Source organism: Nerophis ophidion, linkage group LG07 (genome assembly GCF_033978795.1).
Source record: "Nerophis ophidion isolate RoL-2023_Sa linkage group LG07, RoL_Noph_v1.0, whole genome shotgun sequence".
NCBI classification, from domain to species: Eukaryota; Metazoa; Chordata; class Actinopteri; order Syngnathiformes; family Syngnathidae; genus Nerophis; species Nerophis ophidion.
This window is the reverse complement of record NC_084617.1, coordinates 57852899-57877144: the sequence shown is the minus strand read 5'-3', so window position 1 is coordinate 57877144 and position 24246 is coordinate 57852899. Positions and strand designations below refer to the sequence as shown.

The window sequence follows — 24246 nt, the reverse complement described above, 5'->3', positions numbered from 1 at the left end:
TTTGGACATCTGTGTTGCTGAATCTTTTTCAATTCGTTCAATTAATATTGGAGACTATAAAAAATAATGCTGTTGGTGGAAAGCGGTTGATTGGAGCTGCCTTTAGCACCGAAACACAGCCGGTGTTTGTTTGTTGTGAAGCTTTTACACAGAGCGGTCAAGCGAACATATTTCCCTACATCAACCAGCAAGTTTTTGGATGGGAAAATTGTGATATTAAGTCGGCTTTTACCGGAGACTTCAGTGGATTTATGGGACTTCCTCCTGCAGCTCAAAAAGGCAGCTGTGATCTTGGCTCCTCCATTGGCTTCTCTGAGAGACACTGACGTTCACCGCACCCATCCGACTTTCAGGTATGACTTTACAATCTCACTAAAACACTATTAAAACAGTAAGCAGATAAGGGATCTGAAACGGTCCCACTGCCGCCTCCTGGAGCCGTCGCTTTTTCTTTTTTTTTTTGTGCTTCACTCTAACTTTCCTCATCCACAAATCTTTCATCCTCGCTCAAATTAATGGGGAAATTGTCACTTTCTCTGTCCGAATACTGTAGCTCTTGCTGCTGGAGGCTCACATTATAAACAATGTGAGGATGTGAGGAGCCCTACAACCCGTGACGTCACGCGCACATCTTCTGCTACTTCCGGTAAAGGCAAGGCTTTTTTATTAGCGACCAAAAGTAGCGAACTTTATCGTCGATGTTCTCTACTAAATCCTTTCAGCAAAAATATGGCAATATCGCAAAATGATCAAGTATGACACAGAATGGACCTGCTATCCCTGTTTGAATAAGAAAATCTCATTTCAGTAGGCCTTTAACCTCATCATAAGCAGCGTAAGGTATATACTATTTGTTGTTTAATTGGTAAGAATGTTAAAAAAAAATAGATGCAATGCAAATTACATTTACAATATGTTTTTAATAATATTGACTGACCGATATTTATTAGGTAGAAAAAAATACCGTATACCGCATCGGTAAGCAAGTCAATATTGAGGATCACTATTTTTTGTCATTCCAGACTTGTGTGTAATGGTACCTCAACTTAAGTGTGTTTTGAGATACTGTAAATGCTGTGTGTCAGTTAATTGTTAGACTTTAAGTTGCAAGCAAAAATCTGATCAAATGTCAAATGAGTTCCGCTCAAAACATCTGATCGTACTCGCCGAATTTAGCTTATAGCTAGAGATGGACATACTTTCTTCCTTCCCTTGAAGAATAAAGTTAAGTGTGAAGGACAGTGCTGAGAAGAAATGTATTATATTTCCATCCATCCATTTCCTGCCGCTTATTCCCTTTGGGGTCGCGGGAGGCGCTGGTGCCTATCTCAGCTACAATCGGGCGGAAGGCGGGGTACACCCTGGACAAGTCGCCACCTCATCCCAGGGCCAACACAGATAGACAGACAACATTCACACACTAGGGCCAATTTAGTGTTGCCAATCAACCTATCCCCAGGTGCATGTCTTTGGAAGTGGGAGGAAGCCGGAGTAGCCGGAAAAAACCCACACAGAAAGATCCCGAGCCCGGGATTGAACCCAGGACTACTCAGGACCTTCATATATTGAGGCAGATGCACTAACCCCTCTCCTACCGTGAAGCCCTTGATTATATTTATTTAATTAAATAATCAGAAACTTGCTGGTCTGCACCATGTTGAAGCAGAATGAGTCTAACGCCAGCCAAGAATGTTGAAATGATATCTACATGGCGGCCATTTATCCATGAAAATATGGAAAAGCTGCCGATATTGTGTTTGACAAAAAAGCAGCTGGAAGGAGATATTGTAGAATTCCATTGTACATTGCTTTACAATTTCATTACATTACTTCACAAAATTACTGTAGTTGTTAGTAGTATATTCTTTTGTATTGTTTTTATACAATAGTTTTTTATCTAAAAGTTAGTTTTTCATTTTTAAAAGGCATGTTACACGTACCAGTGAAATGGATTTCAATTCATTTCAATGCGAGACAATGATTTAAGATACAAGTGTTTTTAGTCAAGAGCTCTGTCAGAGAACCAAGTAAACTCCTAAATTGAAATACTACTGTTTTATTATTGTATGTCTAAATATCATTAGTGGTCAACTTATTTATATGCTTGTATAACAGTGAAACATTTTATCACTCTGAAAAATGTAACAATGGTATCAGTTTGACCCTGCAACGGATTCTTCATATTATTACTACCGTGTAGGAAAAATGCTTTTGGTGGTTCTGACTGATTTTGTCCGTGCTTGTGTGTGTACTTTTAAAGCCGATTAAAAAAAAAAAAACGTATCGTAGTGGTGTTACTTACGCAGCTCACTGTCGTGATGGTGACCGAGCTCGAGATGAAACTGAGACCTTCGTTCATACTGACATAAAGATTTGCTGCCCTGGAAAACAAAAAAGAAAAGTAGTCATGTTGATGATACTAATGAAGTACTGGGGATGAAGGGGGGATAAATGTATTTTAATAAGAGCGATTATCTTACATTCCCTCATCCTGAAGCACTGGTGCTGGACAAAGAAGATATGTATCTTCTACTATCAAAGGTTTCACCACTAGAAACACAGATGTAAATGTTTTATGCAAACATGAACAACACATTCCTCTCTTGACAGATTAATCAATGAGATACAAAGAGCCAAAAATAACTCATCAAATACTCTACTGTTTACCCATTTGAAATTGTTTTGTTCACAGCTGTTAAACAACAAGTCGTGATGTTCAAAGAAAAAAATGTTAGGCAATGGAGACTCCAGGAACATGTTCACGGAAAAAGTAGTGATCTTCTGAGAAGAGAGATTCCTCAAAATCAAAACAAATGGTTTCAATAGAGTGAAGGCATTATCCCTTGTAAAAAAAAAAGTTAAATAAAAGCTCAACAACACTGAGGAAAATCTAGGTCTTGTCCACATCCAGCTGGCTTTTAGGAAAGCAGCTTCAACATGCACCATGACCAGGATGATGTTTATCCTGGCAGGAGGCGAGCATACCCCAGAACTGAGGAAATCAACACCAGAACCACATGGGTCGTGGCTGATCTGCTCTTGAAACTCTGTGCTAAATGGAGAGATAAGCTAGAAATGAAAAATTTCATAGTATCTAGTACTTCTAGAACTCATAGAGGATATTAATGATGTACAGTACTTATGTTTTCAGTTTCTACCATCAGGGGTCTCTCCTTGATTGAGGCACTGGCCAGAAATCTAGTCCACATAATTGGTAGCATAAATATTGTACCAACCATGCTGCATATTTGTAGTGGTTTTGTTAGGGATGGGGTTGGGCATTGAGTGTCGATTTGAAACTGGGTCTTGCATTCAGATTTTCCCTTAAACCATTTTAATTTTCAAACAGAATCCTATTTTCAATGTTCAGTCCTCCGATCAGAAGAAATAGCTGCTACAGAGGCGGCTAGCAAATGTGTATATCCATTCACTATGAGGACCAGTTTACCAAAGTCAACTATCCTCCACTGCGGCAAATAAAACACATTTCTTTCAAGTATTAACACTAAGGGACGAAACTAAACATGTTACACACGGAGGAAGAGCAGGCATGCTAATTGCTAAGCTAGTCGCTAAACTAGCTTGAAACAATAGAAGAATTAAGTACGTAGTAAAGTTTAAGAAGTGTAGATGGAAGTGCGTTACTAGCCACTACGCCTACTCAGTGGCTATAGTGGTTGGAGTGTCCGCCCTGAGATCGGTAGGTTGTGAGTTCAAACCCCGGCCGAGTCATACCAAAGACTATACAAAAATGGGACCCATTGTCTCCCTGTTTGGCACTCAGCATCAAGGGTTGGAATTGGGGGTTAAATCACCATAAATGATACCCGGGCGCGGTACCGCTGCTGCCCACTGCTCCCCTCACCTCCCAGGGAGTGATGAAGGGGATGGGTCAAATGCAGAGGACAAATTTCACCACACCTAGTGTGTGTGTGACAATCATTGGTACTTTAACTTAACTTAACTTAACTTATAGCAGCAAAAAGATAGCAGCTGCTACCTGGAAAGGAAGAAGTAGGAATAATAGGAGTCTAGAGAGAAAGAATTCTATAAGCGGCCACTGGCAAGTGAAAGTAAGTGAAAGACGGATGGATCAAGAAATCGATTGTGTTGATACCAAGTTTAGTATCAGTAAATGATACATAGCAGGATAGATTGACATTTTAAATTTCTCAAAATCTTTTTTTTTGTTGTTGGTATGTTTACAAACTAAGAAAAAATGTAGTTTGTGTTTGAGGGCAAAAACCAAATGATTCCATTAAGTAATAGATAGTTTTTTGCTTTTGTTTACTGTATTTTTTTGGACCATAAGGCACACCGGGTTAAAGGGCTCTCTGTCAGTGAAGGGGTCTTTTCAAATTTATTTTCATACATAAGGTACACCGGATGATAAGGGGTCATTTTTCCACATCTAAAACCCTTCCTTGTGGTCTACATAACATGTAATGGTGGGTCTTTGGTCAACATTTTGAATAGATTTTGTTTTACAGACATAATCTATGCAAAATGATGACCAAAGCGATGAGGTGGCAACTTGTCCAGGGTGTACCCGCCTTCTGCCCGAATGCAGCTAAGATAGGCTCCGCGACCCCAAAAGGCACAAGCGGTAGAAAATGGATGGATGGATATTTTGCAGACCATCTTCAAGCTGCTTTCTGACCATCTCTTCAGGATGCGTCTTTTTGTGTTGTCGGCCTTATATACTGTATGTGCCTCCACGTCGATAGCGTCTTCTCCCACCATCTTTGTTCCACCGCTAGTTTTTTTTGCTTCCATATGCGGTCTACTTAAAGATATAACTTGGAACTGTACACTACTTCATATTAAAAATGGCAACAGCGAAGAATGAATGCACCACAACAAGAGGATAGAGGAAAAAGAAGGAGCTTATTCACTATGGCGTGGACTGCAATAGTGGACCGGGCCCTTTTTCTGGACCAAATACACATCAGCAGGTACCAATAGGTAAGAAAAGTTGTTTTTGTGTAATATTGCAAAACAAAATCCTAATAGGTGGCATTTTCGGTTCCTTTTACACACACTATAATAATATGTGGTAGCACACTGCGTCTGACTACAGTAGCCGTAATGCTGAAACAGTCCATCAAGCGGTGCAGCTTCGTAGCTTACCAAAGTCATACTAAAACATTTTGACAAGATATTTGAGCGCTGTGTGTAATGTTCTATATTCTCAAGTTTTGGTGTTGCTTATTTGTCGGTACTTGCTCGCATTGTTTATTGAACAGGCATCAACCTGCAGTTCACACGTATCTCTTTTTTGTGACTGCCATCTCCTAGTCACACTTATAATTACACCAAGTACCTCATAAAAATGGCTTTGATGTCATTAAGCACAACTAGAATTTAAATTTATTGTACAGAAGTACAACAAAATTTAATTCTGTACGATCAGTGTCAGAGCTTGGTCCGCATTGCCGGCAGTAAGTCGGACACGTTTCCAGTGAGGGTTGGACTCCGCCAAGGCTGTCCTTTGTCACCGATTCTGTTCATAACTTTTATGGACAGAATTTCTAGGCGCTGTCAAGACGTTGAGGGGATCCGGTTTGGTGGCTGCCGGATTAGGTCTCTGCTTTTTGCAGATGATGTGGTCCTGATGGCTTCATCTGGCCAGGGTCTTCAGATCTCACTGGATCGGTTCCCAGCCGAGTGTGAAGCGACTGGGATGAGAATCAGCACCTCCAAGTCCGAGTCCATGGTTCTTGCCCGGAAAAGGGTGGAGTGCCATCTCCGGGCTGGGGGGGAGACCCTGCCCCAAGTGGAGGAGTTCCAGTACCTAGGAGTCTTGTTCACGAGTGAGGGAAGAGTGGATCATGAGATTGACTGGCAGATCGATGCGGAGTCTTCAGTAATGCGGACGCTGTATCGATCCGTTGTGGTGAAGAAAGAGTTGAGTCGGAAGGCAAAGCTCTCAATTTACCGGTCGATCTACGTCCCCATCCTCACCTATGGTCAAGATCACGGGTACAGGCAGCCGAAAGGACCTTCCTCCGTCGGGTGGAGGGGCTCTCCCTTAGAGATAGGGTGAGAAGCTCTGCCATCCGAGAGGAGCTCAAAGTAAAGCCGCTGCTCCTCCACATTGAGAGGAGCCAGATGATGTGGTTCGGGTATCTGGTCAGGATGCCACCCGAACACCTCCCTGGGGAGGTGTTTCGGGCACGTACGACCGGTAGGAGGCAATGGGTAAGACCCAGGACACGTTGGGAAGACTATGTCTCCCGGCTGGCCTCGGAACGCCTCGGGATCCCCCGGGAAGAGCTGGACGAAGTGGCTGGGGAGAGGGAAGTCTGGGCTTCCCTGCTTAGGCTGCTGCCCCCATGACCCGACCTCAGATAAGCGAAAGAAGATGCATGGATGGATTGTGCAATGACAATTAATATCATTCCATTCCACAATTAATCTGTACATTAGGTGCACCCGGTTGTAAGGCGCTTTGTCAATTATTGAGAAATTGAAAGGACTATAGTGCGCCTCATAGTCCAAAAAATAGAGTAGTTATTGTGTACTATTGACTTGGTTTTGCTCAAACAAATGTGTGTTGTCCAATCCATCCATTCCCCTCTGGAGCCTATTGCAGCTGCATTCGGGCGGAAGGCGGTGTACACCCTGGACATCTTTGCGCTGCTGACCTGTCGCTGCTCGGGATGGTCTCCTGCTGGCCCCACTATGGACTGGACTCTCACTATTATATTAGAGCCACTATGGACTGGACTTTCACAATATTATATCAGACCCACTTGACGTCCATAGCACCGGTCTCCCGTAAGGGGGGGGGGAGTAGGTTACCCACATTTGCGGCCCTCTCCAAGGTTTTTCATATTCATTCTCATGGACGCCCCACTGGGTTGTGAGTTTTTCCTTGCCCTTGTGTGGTCGCTGATTTGCGGATGTCGTTGTGGCTTGTGCAGCCCTTTGAGACACTTGTGATTTAGGGCTATACAAATAAACATTAATTGATTGATTGATTGACAAGTCGCCACCTCATCGCAGGGCCGAAAATGTATGTTATTATAAAATACAATTCTATAAGGAACTTACGGTAGTTTCATTCGAAAAGTGTAACCTTGAGCATGTTGCAAACTGCCCCTTTAATCAGCGAGTCCTTCCGTTACTAATTTGGTTACTTTTTGGAAGGAAAGCAGTCAATAGCTATAATTAATTATTATTTTAAAGTAATTATACCAACACTGCTAGTATTTTTGTTTGAATTATTTGAGTAAGCACGGTGACTCCCTATTTAACTTGTGGTTGATATGTAAATGCAGTACCATTGTTAGATATTGTTGTATTGTATTTTCAACAAATAAAAGTACTTGCTCACCAACTTTATTTTATTTACCACATGCTCTTCAATGAATGAATCAATCAGGGGTTGGGTTAGACCTTAATTATGCATTTTACCAATACATTTTGGACCAGTCTACACTTGATCCATCGTTTGGGAACTCCATGTTTGTTTCCATTGTTTATTAGTGGTTTCCCAATAGATTTGCCAATATCATGTCAACACTGTTAGCTCGACGGACAACAGGCCTTTTTGCATTTTGGCTGATTCGGCACAAATGTTTGATGTGGATTTTTAATCACAGCAGTAGCTCCTGCAGAATGGTGGTGTGCCTAATAGGAAGTACTTTTAACTATTTAATTAAACCCTGTTCAGTGGGGGAATCTGTTTTTGCCTAAAGGCCCTGTGGCATGCTGCACACACTTTATTATCATGTTAAAACGACATAATTGCAGTAAGCTCAGCATGGCGCCATTCTTTGATCATATAGAAATCCAGCTGTGCGGTAGACTTTTCATTTAAAACATAAACATGTCCAGATAGTAACAAATTGTACTCACTCTTGGTAACGGTGTCATTGATGCGAAAACTGCACAGGACTTTATCAACATTGCGGGCATGGAGGAATCCATTTCCTCTCACCACCACCTGAAAGGACTCTAGAGGAAGAGAAAACTATTTGTCACCTCCATATTTGGTATTTTAAAACATCTTAATGTGTGATGTTCAGTGCTCCCATCCCCCAGTCCAATCCTGCTTCCTCACCTCCTGCACAGATACTGGAGGGCTCAGCTGCCAAAATCTCAATGCAGGACTTCTTCAGGATCTGAAGACGTTAAGGACAAAAAAACGCCTGAATGAAGAAAAAAAAACTTGGCAATTGGCATTCTCCATTGAGTTTTTGCTGCGTCAATGTTTTGTTATGCTAATGTCTCCCATCACAGGGAGGGTTTTATTCATTATCGTGCTTATAATAACTAACCTTTAGACATTTGATACGGCGACTCACACTGTTTTTAACTGTCCTTGGCCACCACAATAACGTGCATGCTCACTGAAATTCAACTGGGTTTCGAAAAAAGTGTGTTGTCACGACAAAACTGTTTTTCATTTCCTGACAACAGTGAAGTCACAAGAGACTTAGTAAGCTGTTTGATCCCGCTCTGCAAAACATGGGCCCCGCTGATCAAAAACAGGAAAGTCACAGAATTTTTTTCTGGAATTTTCTGGCCTGGCTTCATGGATGGAAGAGCTCACAAAGTCCTCTATGCTATCTGGTGAGTAATCGATGGCATTATTTTATACTTCATGTTAATTTCCTGTGGGCCTCTGTGCCTTTTGTCACCAGGGCCGTGCCTCCCCTATATACGCTTTGCGAAGGACTCTGTGATTTGTGGGGAGCTCTGTTTTGCATTAATAAGCGTGTTTAAAATGTAAATTAATGAATGACTGGATGCTTCATATGAAATATTTCTAGTCCCTTCCTGCTCTGTCACTGATAAGAGGATAATGGCACATTTCCCCTCACATCCTTATTATATAATATCAACAATATTGTTCAATATGTGTGGAGTTTGCATGTTTTTCCCGTGACTGCGTGGGTTCCCTCCGGGTACTCCGGCTTCCTCCCACCGCCAAAAACATGCACCTGGGGATAATTTGATTGGCAACACTAAATGGTCCCTAGTGTGTGAATGTGAGTGTGAATGTTGTCTGTCTATCTGTGTTGTCCCTGTGATGAGGTGACGACTTGTCCAGGGTGTAACCCGCCTTCCGTCTGAATGCATTTTAGCACCCATATATCCCATTTATACTTTTTAATACAAAACCAAAAATAAATTCATAATATTTATAATAAGTTGTATTTAAAAAGTTTAAAAATAATTTCACATAAATACAAAAAAAGGGTAAAAATGTTTTGCCATGGGAGGAGGAGGGCCTCAAAGTAAGGCATGCAGGTGCACATGTGAACAAGGCGGGAATACTTACAGAGTCAATGACTCCTTGCAAAGCCTCAAATCCATCGTTGACAGGGAATACATGGTCCTTACTGTCAGCAATTTTGGCCAGCTAAAAAAAAGCAATCAAAATTCATGATTTATACAAAAAGTTTGCACCTAAATTGAAGTCTACTTCTGTATTACTTTGGTTAAAGTGTGGTCCTCCGCTGTGTAACTAAAGACATATGATAACATTCTGTACACACTGAAGTAGTGCGGTCATATTTAAAAAGTCCACCTTTGCTTTTTTGCTAAGATCTGCAACGCCCCTCCCTAACACATGCTCTTCGTAGGGCCGCGGACTTCGTGGGGCCCCCATTTGTCGTTAATAAGCGCATGTAAAATGCAAATATTAAATTTTACCGCAAATGTATTCTTAACCCCATATAGACTGTGATGGGCAGTAAAAAGATACAAATAGTGAAGCTTCGTAGCTTCACTACGTTTCCCACTTTTTGCACAAGTAGCTATTTTTAGACCCATTTAGGGAGGTAGCATACATCAAAGCTACAAGCTACAAATAGAGAAAATGGACTGTGAATCCAGGCCATAAAAAATAAGGATAAAATCTAATGACCTGAATGAATAAGAACATCCATACATACGGAGAAAATCCGTGGTGATTGGTTGATGTTCATATAAATAGTCACAGTTGGCTAAGGTTAGGGCGAATCAGAAACTGGCCAATTAGAGAGCAAAATCATAACAGACACCCACTCATGTCACATGACAACGAGGGAATCGGAGACAGAGGAACGCTTCAAGCTGACGACTCAAAAAAAAATTGAAACATTTTTGAAAATGGCAGAGGGATTATATCCCGCGGATTAGATTTTTCCTTTAATGATGAAGATGATGTCCAGGAAACCCACAATAATAATAATATTTGCCCTATTTAGACAAATGCATGCGTTTAGAGAAAGCAACGCCCAGAACCTTAGTTTTTAGTTGTTTGCTCTGTAAACCAAAATCATAACTGCTCTCTTCATCCAAGACATGGGTCCCCAAAGTACGGCGTCCAAAATCCGGCCCGCGCGAAGTCCCAAGTTAATTATTATTTTTTTAAATCTGTCCTTTCTAATCCATTTTCTACCGTTCGTTACTCTCGGTGTCTCAAAGCCGCTCAGGCAAACCATATTGTCTAAAAATGCATTATCCCATGACATCATCGGGAGTATATATATATATATATATATATATATATATATATATATATATATATATATATATATACACACACCCATTTTCTACCGCTTGTCCCTTTTGGGGTCGCGGGGAGTCGCTGGTGCCTATCTCAGCTGCATTCGGGCAGTAAGCGGTGTACACCCTGGACAAGTCACTACCTCATCGCAGGGCTATATATATATATGGAAGACGTCCAACACAAAATTAAGAACGCACATTAAGGTGAGTTGAGTTTCGACTGTATGAGACAATATTTTTGGTGAAACGATACAAACCTGGCTAACCTCACTACAGTATTTACTCAAATATCCAGTCTGTAGGGTCTTCTTATATAGGATTAATGTGAAATGCTTTAGGTGTTTGAGACCTGGACTAACGAACCTGAGTCTCATCGAAGTCCTTCACTCCTACACAGTAAACGGTGGCACCCAGACTTCGCGATCGATTGGCCTGTCACAACAAAAAAGGGACAACATTACTTCCACTTGACACAACATGGACAAACAAACGTGTGCATGTGCACACACACAAACGCCTGACACACCTCCAACGTTTACAGAAACGCTTTTACTTAGTAAACAGCAGGGGGATCAAAATGGCAATGTGGCGCCGTTGTACTTGGGTTTGTGGCGTGCGCAGACACATGTTTTACTAATTAGTGTGCAGCTATCTGACCTCTCTCTCAGCATAGTAGAAGAGATCCTCATGCAGCTCTCCATCTGTCAGAGCTATGATAACGCTGGCGGTGCGATAACCTGCAGACACAATTCATGCAATAACAATAGATAGTAATTCAAATACATCTTATCTAGGCAGTACCACTGACAAATGTACCATAGATTCCATTCAGGGATACTGTAAGCCTGACATAGTGACAGATTACAGTTATTGCTTTCATACGTCCTTAATAAGACTCTCCTGGGTAATACTGCTAACAAAAAGATGGATTATCTGCTTTTTGGACCAGATTTGTTGAATTATGCGCCAAAATGTGCACATAAGGACAGAAAATCAATAACATGATTTCTCAAAGCAAATCAGAAGGGAAATAATTATTTTTATTTAAAATCCCATCTTGATATATTCTGGTACTTAAAACAAACAAAAAAACTACTAAATGTAATAAAGTTATAATCCATTTAAATTATTGTCTAGATTTGATATTTGAAGTTTCAAGTCACTAGTAAAAAACACAAAATTTGCAGCTCCATTAATTACTTGATTTATTGGATTTGTTTGTACAAAACACACATTCTAATTAGGTCCACGTTCAAATTTAGTGTAAATTATGTGTGTATATATATATATATATATATATATATATATATATATATATATATATATATATATATATATATATATATATATATATATATATATATATATATATATATATATATATATATATATATATATATATATATATATATATATATATGGGACGGCGTGGCGCAGTGTGAGAGTGGCCGTGCGCAACCCGAGGGTCACTGGTTCAAATCCCACCTAGAACCAACCTCGTCAAGTCCGTTGTGTCCTGAGCAAGACACTTCACCCTTGCTCCTGATGGGTGCTGGTTGGCGCCTTGCATGGCAGCTCCCTCCATCAGTGTGAATGGGTAAATGTGGAAGTAGTGTCAAAGCGCTTTGAGTACCTTGAAGGTAGAAAAGCGCTATACAAGTACAACCCATTTATCATTTATATATATATATATATACATATATATATATATATATATATACATATATATATATATATATACATATATTCCAAAGACATGCACCTGGGGATAGGTTGATTGGCAACACTAAATTGGCCCTAGTGTGTGAATGTGAGTGTGAATGTTGTCTGTCTATCTGTGTTGGCCCTGCGATGAGGTGGCGACTTGTCCAGGGTGTACCCTGCCTTCCGCCCGATTGTAGCTGAGATAGGCGCCAGCGCCCCCCGCGGACCCCAAAAGGGAATAAGCGGTAGAAAATGGATGGATGGATATACATATATATATATATATATGTTCCCCTAATACAGTGGTTCTCAACCTTTTTTCAGTGATGTACCCCCTGGGAACATTTTTTTTAATTCAAGTACCCCCTAATCAGAGCAAAGCATTTTTGGTCGAAAAAAAGAGATAAAGATGTAAAATACAGCACTATGTCATCAGTTTCTGTTTTATTATATTGTATAACAGTGCAAAATATTGCTCATTTGTAGTGGTCTTTCTTGATATAAAAATAACTAAAAACTTGTTGAAAAATAAACAAGTGTTTCATTTATAAATAAAGATTTCTACACATTGAAGTAATCATCAACTTAAAGTGCCCTCTTTGGGGATTGTAATAGAGAGCCATTTGGATTCATTAACTTAATTCTAAACATTTCTTCACAAAAAAAGAAGTCTTTAACATCAATATTTATGGAACATGTCCACAAAAAAATCTAGCTATCAACACTGAATATTGCATTGTTGCATTTCTTTTCACAGTTGATGAACGTACATTCATATTTTGTTGAAGTATTATTCAATAAATATATTTATAAAGGATTTTTGAATTGTTGCTATTTTTAAAATATTTTAAAAAAACTTTCACGTACCCCTTGGCATACCTTCAAGTACCCCCAGGGATATGCATTCCCCCATTTGAGGACCACTACCCTAATAGATTACATTTAATTTACAAAAAAGTTTATGCTTTTTTATTGATTTTTTAATATCATCAACAATTGGTGTTTTTTTACAACCATGCTTTTGTAGTTTAAATGGGTTATACTTGTATAGTGCTTTTCTACCTTCAAGGTACTCAAAGCGCTTTAACACTATTCACACATTCACACACTGATGGCGGGAGCAGCCATGCAAGGCCCTAACCAGGACCCATCAGGAGCAAGGGTGAAGTGTCTTGCTCAAGGACACAACGGACGTGACAAGGTTGGTAGAAGGTGAGGATTGAACCAGGAACCCTCAGGTTGCTGGCACGGCCACTCTCCCAACTGCGCCACGCCGTCCCCCATAGTTGTATCTATAGTATGATATATGTGCTTTGTACATAAAACACATGGAGAATCTTGGACCTGATTTTGTGAAGGTTCACTTCAAGATGCCCCCGTAAATAAAACTTGGTCATTTGAGTGTCGTTTACTTTGACTTTCTACTAAGTCCATTAAATCTTAGCTATTGATGAATTTCCCCTCTAAAATATACATAATTACTTCATTATTATCTTTCTTTCAGCTATAAAAATATTTGATGCATGAAAAGGCCGCAAACTGAAAAAATTGTTTGCCGACTCACAAGGATCGGACAAAATCCCCAAATACATAAACGGGTGTTAAACAATAGCACAAACCTTCTATGTTGCCATGGTAGATCTGCTCACTGGCCTGAGAAACAAACACATGGACAATAAAATATCAAACAACTGCATGAAGGCAACAGATGTTGTCTTTGGATGAAATGTGCTGCATCTCACCCTCAGGATGCCCTCGTGCATGAAGGTGTCTCCTCCAGGATGAACCCCCTGGAGCTCTTCCAGACCTATGCGGATGCGCTCCCTAAGGTGACAGACACACAACCACCACATTTCATATATATACATCAAGGTGTTTATTTAACATAGCCATACTGTAGTTTTGAGTTTATTATCATATATATACAGTATATATACAGTATAGTCTCTTTTCAGCACTTTCACGCTGCAAAATGCCATCCCATAATCAAATAATAAGCCGCAGCGTCTCGCCACATGGCGCTTTAAATATTGCAACTTCACCATATTGCATATTTTTGGGGGTATATTTTATTGTTTTTTTTTCGAGATTCAAGAGTCTTTATTGTAAATTTGCCATGTGTCCTCGACACACAGAGCATCAAAATTGTGTTTTCCACTCGGTGTCATGAAACTGTAGTGCAGGTGTCCTCCAAACTACATCCCGTGGGAAGTCCCAAATTAAAAAAAAATAAAAAAGGTTTTTTTTTTAAATAAAATTCTATTTTTTTTAAATCTGTGTTTTCTAATCCATTTTCTACCGCTTGTTACTCTGGGTGTCTTCTAGCCGCCCAAGCAAATCATATTGTCTAAAAATGCATTTTCCCACTAATGTGAAATGCACGCTCTTTCAGTCGATTAGTGTGCGAGGAATAAATATATGCACATATATATACATATGTATGTATATGTGTATATACAGTATATATATGTATGTATATATATATACATATATATGTATGTATATAGATATATATATATATATATACACAAATACATGTATATGTATGTGTATATATATATACATGTATATGCGTTAATGTATATATATATATATATATATACATTATATATATATATATATATATATATATATATATATATATATATATATATATATATATATATATATATATATATATATATATATATGCGGGCCCCGAGTAAAAAAGTTTGGGGACCCCTGCTTAGTGTATAAAAAAGTGCAATGATATAATATAACAGTGCAAAGAAATATACAGTATAGAAACAATTTTGAAACGTAGAATGTAATAAAATGTGCATGAGCATATAACGTATGTAAGACATCTGTTCAACAAAGCTAATAATCCTGTATACACTTGTTGGTCCTAAATTACAGTAAGTATTTTCAAGCAAGACAACATGCTGACACATTCAAGTATCATTACTGATTGGCTCAGCCTCAGGCATCGGGGTTTGGTGGTAGCAGGGATGTATATTGTAGCGTCCCGGAAGAGTTAGTGCTGCAAGGGATTCTGGGTATTTGTTCCATTGTGTTTATGTTGTGTTACGGTGCGGATGTTCTCCTAAAATGTGTTTGTCATTCTTGTTTGGTGTGGGTTCACAGTGTGGCGCATATTTGTAACAGTGTTAAAGTTGTTTGTACGGCCAGCCTCAGTGTGACCTGTATGGCTGTTGACCAAGTATGTCTTGCATTCGCTTGTGTGTGTGTGTAAAAGCCGTAGATATTCTGTGACTGAGCCGGCACGCTGTTTGCATGGAGGTAAAGCGGACGTGACGACATGATGTAGAGGACGCTAAAGACAGTGCCTTTAAGGCATGCCACCAATATTGTTGTCCGGGTGGATATCGTGAGAAATTCGGGAGAATGGTTGCCCCGGAAGATTTTTGGGAGGGGCACTGAAATTCGGGAGTCTCCCGGGAAAATTGGGAGCGTTGGCAAATATTAGTAGTAGGATTAAGTTTTCATTAAAAACAAGGCAGAGGTTGTATTTTAACAAGTATATTTTAAATTTTTGGCCACTCTAACATTACCGACAGTTTGAACAGTAACACTTTGTTTGAATATTTAATTAAGTGATTCTTTGGCATACCACTAGTTTGAGAATCACTAATCTAATCTAATCCTTTTGCACACTAACCCCAAAAGCAGAACATTTCTAGGTCGACTTTATCACCCCAAATGTGTGTCAGTGTAGTTTATAAAGAACAGTCACAGGGAAAACGGGGAGAAAAAGTGTGAAACATGAGTCATGTTGTTACTTTTCAGTAGGGATGAATTGATTGACGTGGACCCCGATTTAAACAAGTTGAAAAACTTATTCAGGTGTTACCATTTAGTGGTCAATTGTACGGAATATGTACTGTGCTGTGCAATATACTAATAAAAGTCTCAATCAATCAATCAAAAGGATGGGTACCTTTCACACTTGAGTTGATACGGTACTAATTCCCGGTACCAGGTAATCTACATCAGCACTCAGCAATACTTTTGTGTGTGTTCAATGCGTTAATAAATGATGATTTTTTGGATAGTCAAATCTATTTTATGTAACATTTAACAGTGATCTGATAATGATAATGACTATGGGGTGTAGTTATTATATCTTTGTTTCGATCACTTCTGAGTCTCATTTGCAAGAATTATGTACAGTAATAGACATTGCATGGCAGTTGTAACTCCAAGACATTAGATAGCAGTAGTGTATAGACAACGGTGTGTTGCTTTTACCAAGAAATAGTATTTGCCATTAAGTTGACAAAGCCACGCTTTTTTTCTGTTGAGTCCTTCCTACTAAGTGTTTATACCGTACGTATTGAACTTATTACACACTAGCTGTTTAATTGTAACATGCATCTTAGTTGTAGTTGAAGGTCGCCATATAAAATCGCTTATGGTAATTAATAGCATGTCTGTAGCATATCCAATATAAATTAGCATCAAGCTAGCACACGTTCAAGCTCCTTTTTGATGCTTTGTTGACATGGACAATTGAAACAATACCTACAGTAGAGGCAGTGAGGTCACCAGCAATACTTGTTTGATTTTAAGTGAATCAGTACTTGGTAATACCATTCAATCTGGACCTATGACAAATACTTTGTAGTAGCTCTCATGATAAGTAAGGTGGGTCAAGTGTACTCACCTGTCTTCTGTCAGGCGCATTAAAATCTTTCCTTCAGTGGAGAACACAATAAACGACATCCTTAATTGTGGACTGAAACAAAACGGAAATAAACCCTCTTAGATGAACAAACAATTATTGATGATTGATGATTCCTTTATTGGCCTACCTTATAAATTTATGAGCGAGATGCTCAACAAAATGGTAGATTTCAGTCCAGTGGTTCAGCACACTCCCGGATCTGCAAAAACGAAAAAACTGTGTGCTTAGTTTTGATTTATTTTTCTTACATTTGCTTTTTAATTGACTGCTATCAAAGTCAAACTAGAGTGCCTCAACAGAAGCAAATTAGTAACAGCTTGAAGCTTTAGGCCTCCTTCTCCAGAGGTTTTGCTAAGTTTCAGCTCTGCTCGTGTTACTGCTAACATCCTTACTGTATAATCCAGCCCCAATTAATCAAAATGTTGTTGTTATTACAGACATGATACCTCATTAAAAGCCTGCTTGCAAGTGGGCCTGTGATCCTAACTAGGTCAGTGTTGATGTTAATCAAACCTGAACTCTTTTCCCCTCGCACTGAATGCTCTCCAAACTGAGCTGCTGGTATTTAGATTTTTTTTTCTTAATGTTTTTATTGGGCTGTAAAGCAACTGCTACAAAGTCTTCTATATCCTGTGCAGAAACCAAATAAACAAAATGGAAAGAAGCAATCTATCATCAAGACAACCAATATCTATCCATTATGATTGCAGTTTATGTAACTAGCAAACGACACTGAAAGGGAATAGTTTATCAAGTAAAAATCAACAATTGTGCATGCTTGCATTTTTAAATCACAGTGGATGACCTCATTTAAACTTTGCTTTTATAACCTCAGATCCTCCTACTCCTCCTTCTTCTCACGAAACACCTATTTTTCCATTGTTACCGCGACATAAGTTCCAGCACAAACGGCCAAGACAACAGGCTGACACAGTAAAACATCTGGACCCAATGAATGAGAAGCTGCGTAGACGCCGGGAGATGATGGAAGAGTGCAGAGAGACAAGGCAAATGCTAGGACAAGACGTAGGACGACGGCGAAAAGACACGTTTTTTGCATCCAAGAGGAAATACAATACAAAACAAAAAAGGAAACAATGCAATATTAACATACTATTGCAAAATGACATATATTTGTAGGGCTTTTTCTCATGACTCACACCCTGGAGATCAAAGATTTTAGTAGGACAGCTGGATAAGCCATTAAGATGTCTGGAATTGTCAGCATTTCAGTATAAGACGCACACAATAATAATAATACATAATGATGTCATTGACAAGCCCAAAATAAACATGAGACGCGAAACTTATACGTTCAGAACTACAAATGAACGCACTTCCGTCGCTCGTTTTTGTCGTTTTTCTAAATGTCACAATGAAAAGGGAAGCATTTTAGATGGAGGAGGAGGCATGAGCGATATGTACTTTCATGTCAGAGTCGCCAAAGGACTTCACATTTGTCGCCTTTTTGAAAAAGAATATCTGTAAGGGTCTGATTACTCGCTAAATATAGCTACAAAGACACAGATATCTCCTGCTCTGTCCCCTTATACTTTGGCAGACCAGGTGCATTATAATGTGTTTGTGATAGGTGTAGACCAAGGGTTGTCAAACGTACGGCACGCAAGCCGGATCAGTCCAGCGAACAGGTTTTATCCGGCCCACGGGATGAGTTTGCTAACTGTAAATGTGAGCCGAAATTTTTAAATGAAAGAAACTGCTATTTTGAATGTGTCCACTAGATGTCGCAATAGCAATTCTTTGGATATTTGTAGATGATAATACATATGTAAAAAATAAAAAAAACACATGATGTTCGTGCAACAGTCGAGGAAAGTTTTGTCACACCTTCTCATTCAATGCGTTTTCTTTATCTTCATGACTATTTACATTGTAGACTGTCACCAAAGGCATCAAAACTATGAATGAACACATGTGGAGTTATGTACTTAACAAAAAAAAAAGTTAAATAACTGAAAACATGTTTTATATTCTAGTTTTTCAAACTAACCACTTTGCTCTACTTACTGCTTTGCACACTATTGGCGTTCTCTTGATGAGCTTCAAGAGGTAGACGTCTGAAATGGTTTCACTTCACAGGTGTGCTTTATCAGGGTTGATTAGTGGAATTTCTTGCTTTATTGATGGGGTTGGGACCATCAGTTGTGTTGTGAATGAGAAGGTGTTTTCCAAACTTTTGGGTGTAGTGTACATTAAGGCAAAAAACGTACAAGGACATGAAGGAAAGTGTTTTCTGTTCATATCCGGTACAGTAAGGAAAAGAAATGCAAAGCTAATTTAATACAATTTGTGCAGATAAAGCTGCTAAAACCAATGCAGTGTGGCTCAATTTACAGCATTGCGTTATAAGCTAATAATGCTGTTAGACTGTATTTCTCCCACAATGGGAACATTTTATTAAATGCATTAACTCATACGATTAAACACAAAAAATACTGCATTAATCAAGTATTAACACAGATTAATCACACTTTTTTTTTAGTGTACATGTTCCTTCAGAACTAGAGATGTCCGATAATGGCCTTTTTGCTGATAACCGATATTCCGATATTGTCCAACTCTTAATTACCGATTCCGATATCAACCGATACTGATATATACAGTCGTGGAATTAACACATTATTATGCTTAATTTTGTTGTGATGCCCCGCTGGATGCATTAAACAATGTAACAAGGTTTTCCAAAATATAGCAACTCAAGTTATGGAAAAAAATGCCAACATGGTGCTGCTATGTTTATTATTGAAGTCACAAAGTGCATTATTTTTTTTAACATGCCTCAAAACAGCAGCTGGGAATTTGGGACATGCTCTCCCTGAGAGAGCATGAGGAAGTTGAGGGAGGCTGGGTTGGGGGGAGGGGGTCGGGTTGAGGTGCGGGTGGGTAGGGGTAGTGGGAGTGTGTATTGTAGCGTCCCGGAAAAGTTAGTGCTGCAAAGGATTCTGGGCATTTGTTCTGCTGTGTTTATGATGTGTTACGGTGCGGATGTTCTCCCGAAATGTGTTTGCCTTTCTTGTTTGTTGTGAGTTCACAATGTGGCGCAGATTTTTAACAGTGTTAAAGTTGTTTATAGGGCTGTTGACTAAGTATAATTGCATTCACTTGTGTTTGTGAAAAGCCGTACATAATATGTGATTGGGCCGGCACGCAAAGGCAGTGCCTTTAAGATGTATTGACGCTCTGTACTTCTCCCTACGTGTGTGTACACAGTGGCGTTTCAAAAAGGCATACATTTTACTTTTTGAAACCGATACCGATAATTTCCGATATTACATTTTAAAGCATTTATCGGCCGATAATATCGGCAGTCCGATATTATCGGACATCCCTATTTAGAAGTTTTGAACAAATGCTTGCTTTCAAGTAAATCCATCCATCCATCCATTTTCTGCCGCTTATTCCCGGTCGGGGTCGCGGGGGGCGCTGGCGCCTATCTCAGCTACAATCGGGCGGAAGGCGGGGTACACCCTGGACAAGTCGCCACCTCATCGCAGGGCCAACACAGATAGACAGACAACATTCACACTCACATTGACACACTAGGGCCAATTTAGTGTTGCCAATCAACCTATCCCCAGGTGCATGTCTTTGGAAGTGGGAGGAAGCCGGAGTACCCGGAGGTAACCCACGCATTCACGGAGAGAACAGGCAAACTCCACACAGAAAGATCCCGAGCCTGGATTTGAACCCAGTAAAACATTAAAAAACGGTTCAGGTATGACATTTTGATGAAGAAAAAAATAGCATAATCTAAATTATGCAGGCTTGTAATCTACTGTGATGAATCACCATTCAAAAGGGGCGGTATAGCTCGGTTGGTAGAGTGGCCGTGCCAGCAACTGGAGGGTTGCAGGTTCGATTCCCGCTTCTGCCATCCTAGTCACTGCTGTTGTGTCCTTGGGCAAGGCACTTTACCCACCTTCTCCCAGTGCCACCCACACTGGTTTAAATGTAACTTAGATATTGGGTTTCACTATGTAAAGCGCTTTGAATCACTATAGAAAAGTGCTATATAAATATAATTCACAAAAGTGTGATTAGTCCGATTAAGAAAATTAGTCGTTCGACAACACTACTTTGTATTAAAAAGGAAAAAGTAAGATCTAACAATTCATATCTACTAACACATTAGTAAATCATTGTATTTTTACAGTGATGATTTTCAAAAATTAAACCCTGGGTTGCAGTTTGGACGTACGGGAAATTCCAACAAAAATGCATAAACTGCATTGGTAAGACCTTCCCAAGACTGCTTACTGTATATTGGACAATTATGATCAATGCTGATATTTTCCAACACACGTCTTTTGGTGTTTTGCTCAGATCTGTACAACCCTAATAATAAACATATTGACTTCATAGCTCTCCAAATTAGCATTGTTGTCATCATGAAAACTGATTTTCTACAGAGCTCTTGTTGTTTATCTCGCTATAAAAGTAAATAAGTATGGAAATGTAGAAAATGTTATTTAAAAAAACTACATATTTAAAGTTTATAAATTCCGGTAAACCTCCATAACTTCATCAATAAAACAACATTTTTACACACTTATTGCCTGATACAATTGTGGGTTAAATGTCCCCCATGTGGTCCATGTTAGGCTGTGTTACTGTATGTTGTCCAGCCTGCAGATGATAGACTCATCAACAACAAAGCACTGATGGATGCCATGTGTTAAAATGTAGGTTAAAGCCAGTATGAGAGCATATTGCATCATCAGCACACCCATCCAAATGGCTGCAAGCAAAACATTCACAACATTTATGCATTTTATAAAGCTAATCAACACATATAAGGTGATCTCCATCATGCATTATATAGTAGGTTTCAGTGTTTGCATATAATAAATGACAACTCACTTATCCAGGACAAAGTAGAGGTCGAAGCCCCCAAAGCAGGAGGACGAGCCAGCCTCCCTTTTGTTCCGGTTGGGTCCGACATGAGCGCGAGCAAGTAGAACCAGAGTGGCAGCAATCACAATTGGAAGCCAGGAGGATCTTCTACTACAGCACGAAGGCATTATTCCATCTGAAGATCCCACACAGGTGAATGTGAAGAGTACAAGAGTCTCAATAATGATGGCTCTCTTTGACGTGTCCTTCTGTGGGTCCTCCACAATCACCCTCCCTTGCTGTGCAAAACAATCAATAATCCAACACAGAAGTGTAACTCAAAGGATGAAGTGGAGAGGAGAGAGAAAGGCAATGTTTTGAGTTGGAGTGCACTCTCATCAATGGCCCCTGCAACACAGATGATGCAAAGATCCTCTCCAACCCAACCTCCCACTTGGGCTGATTTTTTGTTCACCGCATGACCTTGCAAACTAGGGATCTTCTGACTTTTTAACTCTCACTGTTTGCAAGGTCCCCCCTCCAAGTCTCTCTGCCTCTTGCTCCCTTAAGGCCATAAAAAGAGGGAGATGTAAACCTTCACCACCAATAAGTGTATTCTGCCCCCTAGAGGAGGAAAATGAAGGCAAATGCATCTGAAGTTTAAGATGGTTTTGGTTTTTGTCATGGCAAAATTTGTTAGCAGAAAATATCACAAATATGCTTCAGAAAATCCTTTTTTGCAGCATAAAAAAAGCCCCAACCATAAAATATTTATTTGAGGAGAGGCTCATTTCGCCACACTTGGAAACGCCCTGTGATCGCCCCAGATCACTGAGGTCATCCCTAACTGAGCTTGGGCGTATTTTCATGATATCTGGGAATTCCTTTACTATAATATGCCATGCATGCACTAACCGCTCTTTAAATACAAAAGCCTACAATTGATTTGTTCAGACATAAAATATTGATTAATTTAATTGGCTCGTGACAGACACAAATTAAAGTGTAAAGAAGACTTGTTATGCCCCAAAACAGCAGTGAGTCATGCACTTGAAGCTTTGGTAGTGATTAAACATTATATACTGTCCCAAGAGTTTTCCAACGAGGGCTGCATATAGAAAAAAAAAACCTGAAAAACATGTTTTGTCTATGACAAACTTGCACAGCCCTGTTATTGGGTCCATCGGTTCTGTATGTCACTACTGGTCCAAGAAATATGCATGGTTAAATAGTAATTGTCTTCAAAAGTGACTTTTCTAGCCATCGCCGAAAGCAAAAAATAAACAATTTTTAGTGGATGTGATTTTTATTGTCCATCCATCCATCCATCCATTTTCTACCGCTAATTCCCTTCGGGTGTGCGAGGGGCGCTGGAGCCTATCTCAGCATTATTATAATTTTATGTTGATTTATATGTAATTTTATACTATTTTATTGTATCCTATATATTATGTTATGTTATTCTGTTTTTTTATGTTATTTTATTTTATTAATTTGTCTTTTCTTTTTACATGGTTTAATGGTATTTTATTTAGTTTTTGTATGTTATTTTCTGTTACTATATTTTATACTACGTTATTTTATGTTTTTTTATTTTATATTTATTTTACTTTATGTGCATTGTATTTTATGTTGTTTTAATTTTATTTTTGTTACGTTACTGTACTTTTTTTTACAATATTAATTTTTATTTTATCATTCATTATTTAATGTTGTTTATTTCATTTTATGTTATTCAATGTTATTTCAATTCTTATTATTTTGTTTCATTTAATGTTATTCCCTTTTATTCAATTTTACGTTAGTTAATGTTATTTTATGAAGGCCGCAAGGCATTCAAACATGTATTATTACATTTTATGTTATTTTATGTTATTTTATCTATGTTATTTTATGTTATTGTATTTTATTTTATTTTTTATTCATGTTATGTTATTTTACATTATTTTTATTTTATGTTACTTTGTTCTGTTATTTGATCATATTTTATCCTATATTTTATGTTATCTTATTTAATAGCTCGGTTGGTAGAGCGGCCGTGCCAGCAACTTGAGGGTTCCAGGTTCGATTCCTGCTTCCGCCATCCTAGTCACTATATATCGTTGTGTCTTTGGGCAAGACACTTTACCCACCTGCTCCCAGTGCTACCCACACTGGTTTAAATGTAACTTAGATATTTGGTTTCACTATGTAAAGCGCTTTGAGTCACTAGAGAAAAGCGCTATATAAATGTAATTCACTTCACACACTTTTTTTTGGTTTCTTTATTTGATGTTATTAATTTGTATTTTTTTTTACATGTTTAATGTTATTTTATTTTATGGTATCTTATGTGGTAACACTAAATGATCCCTAGTGTGTGAATGTGAGTGTGAATGTTGTCTGTCTATCTGTGTTGGCCCTGTGATGATGTGGCGACTTGTCCAGGATGTACCGCGCCTTCCACCCATGTGCAGCTGGGATAGGCTTTAGCAACCCCGCGACCCCAAAAGGGA

General features: G+C 39.0%; 1 protein-coding gene across 2 annotated transcripts in view; it reads right to left on the bottom strand.

Moving 5' to 3' along the window:
• Nucleotides 1-22252, bottom strand: part of antxr1a (ANTXR cell adhesion molecule 1a) — a 61761-nt gene extending 39509 nt beyond the window's left edge. For both annotated transcript variants that reach the window (XM_061906672.1, XM_061906673.1), the window contains exons 1-12: nucleotides 21779-22252; nucleotides 17025-17096; nucleotides 16877-16948; nucleotides 13953-14034; nucleotides 13830-13863; nucleotides 11164-11243; nucleotides 10870-10938; nucleotides 9293-9373; nucleotides 8069-8129; nucleotides 7864-7962; nucleotides 2481-2550; nucleotides 2303-2381 (exon numbers count right to left, since the gene is read on the bottom strand). In XM_061906672.1, coding sequence (XP_061762656.1) covers nucleotides 2303-2381; nucleotides 2481-2550; nucleotides 7864-7962; nucleotides 8069-8129; nucleotides 9293-9373; nucleotides 10870-10938; nucleotides 11164-11243; nucleotides 13830-13863; nucleotides 13953-14034; nucleotides 16877-16948; nucleotides 17025-17096; nucleotides 21779-21939 — 960 coding nt within the window. In that variant the 5' untranslated portion in view covers nucleotides 21940-22252. The remainder of the gene's footprint in view (nucleotides 1-2302; nucleotides 2382-2480; nucleotides 2551-7863; nucleotides 7963-8068; nucleotides 8130-9292; nucleotides 9374-10869; nucleotides 10939-11163; nucleotides 11244-13829; nucleotides 13864-13952; nucleotides 14035-16876; nucleotides 16949-17024; nucleotides 17097-21778) is intronic.
• Between the last annotated feature and the right edge of the window lie 1994 nt (nucleotides 22253-24246).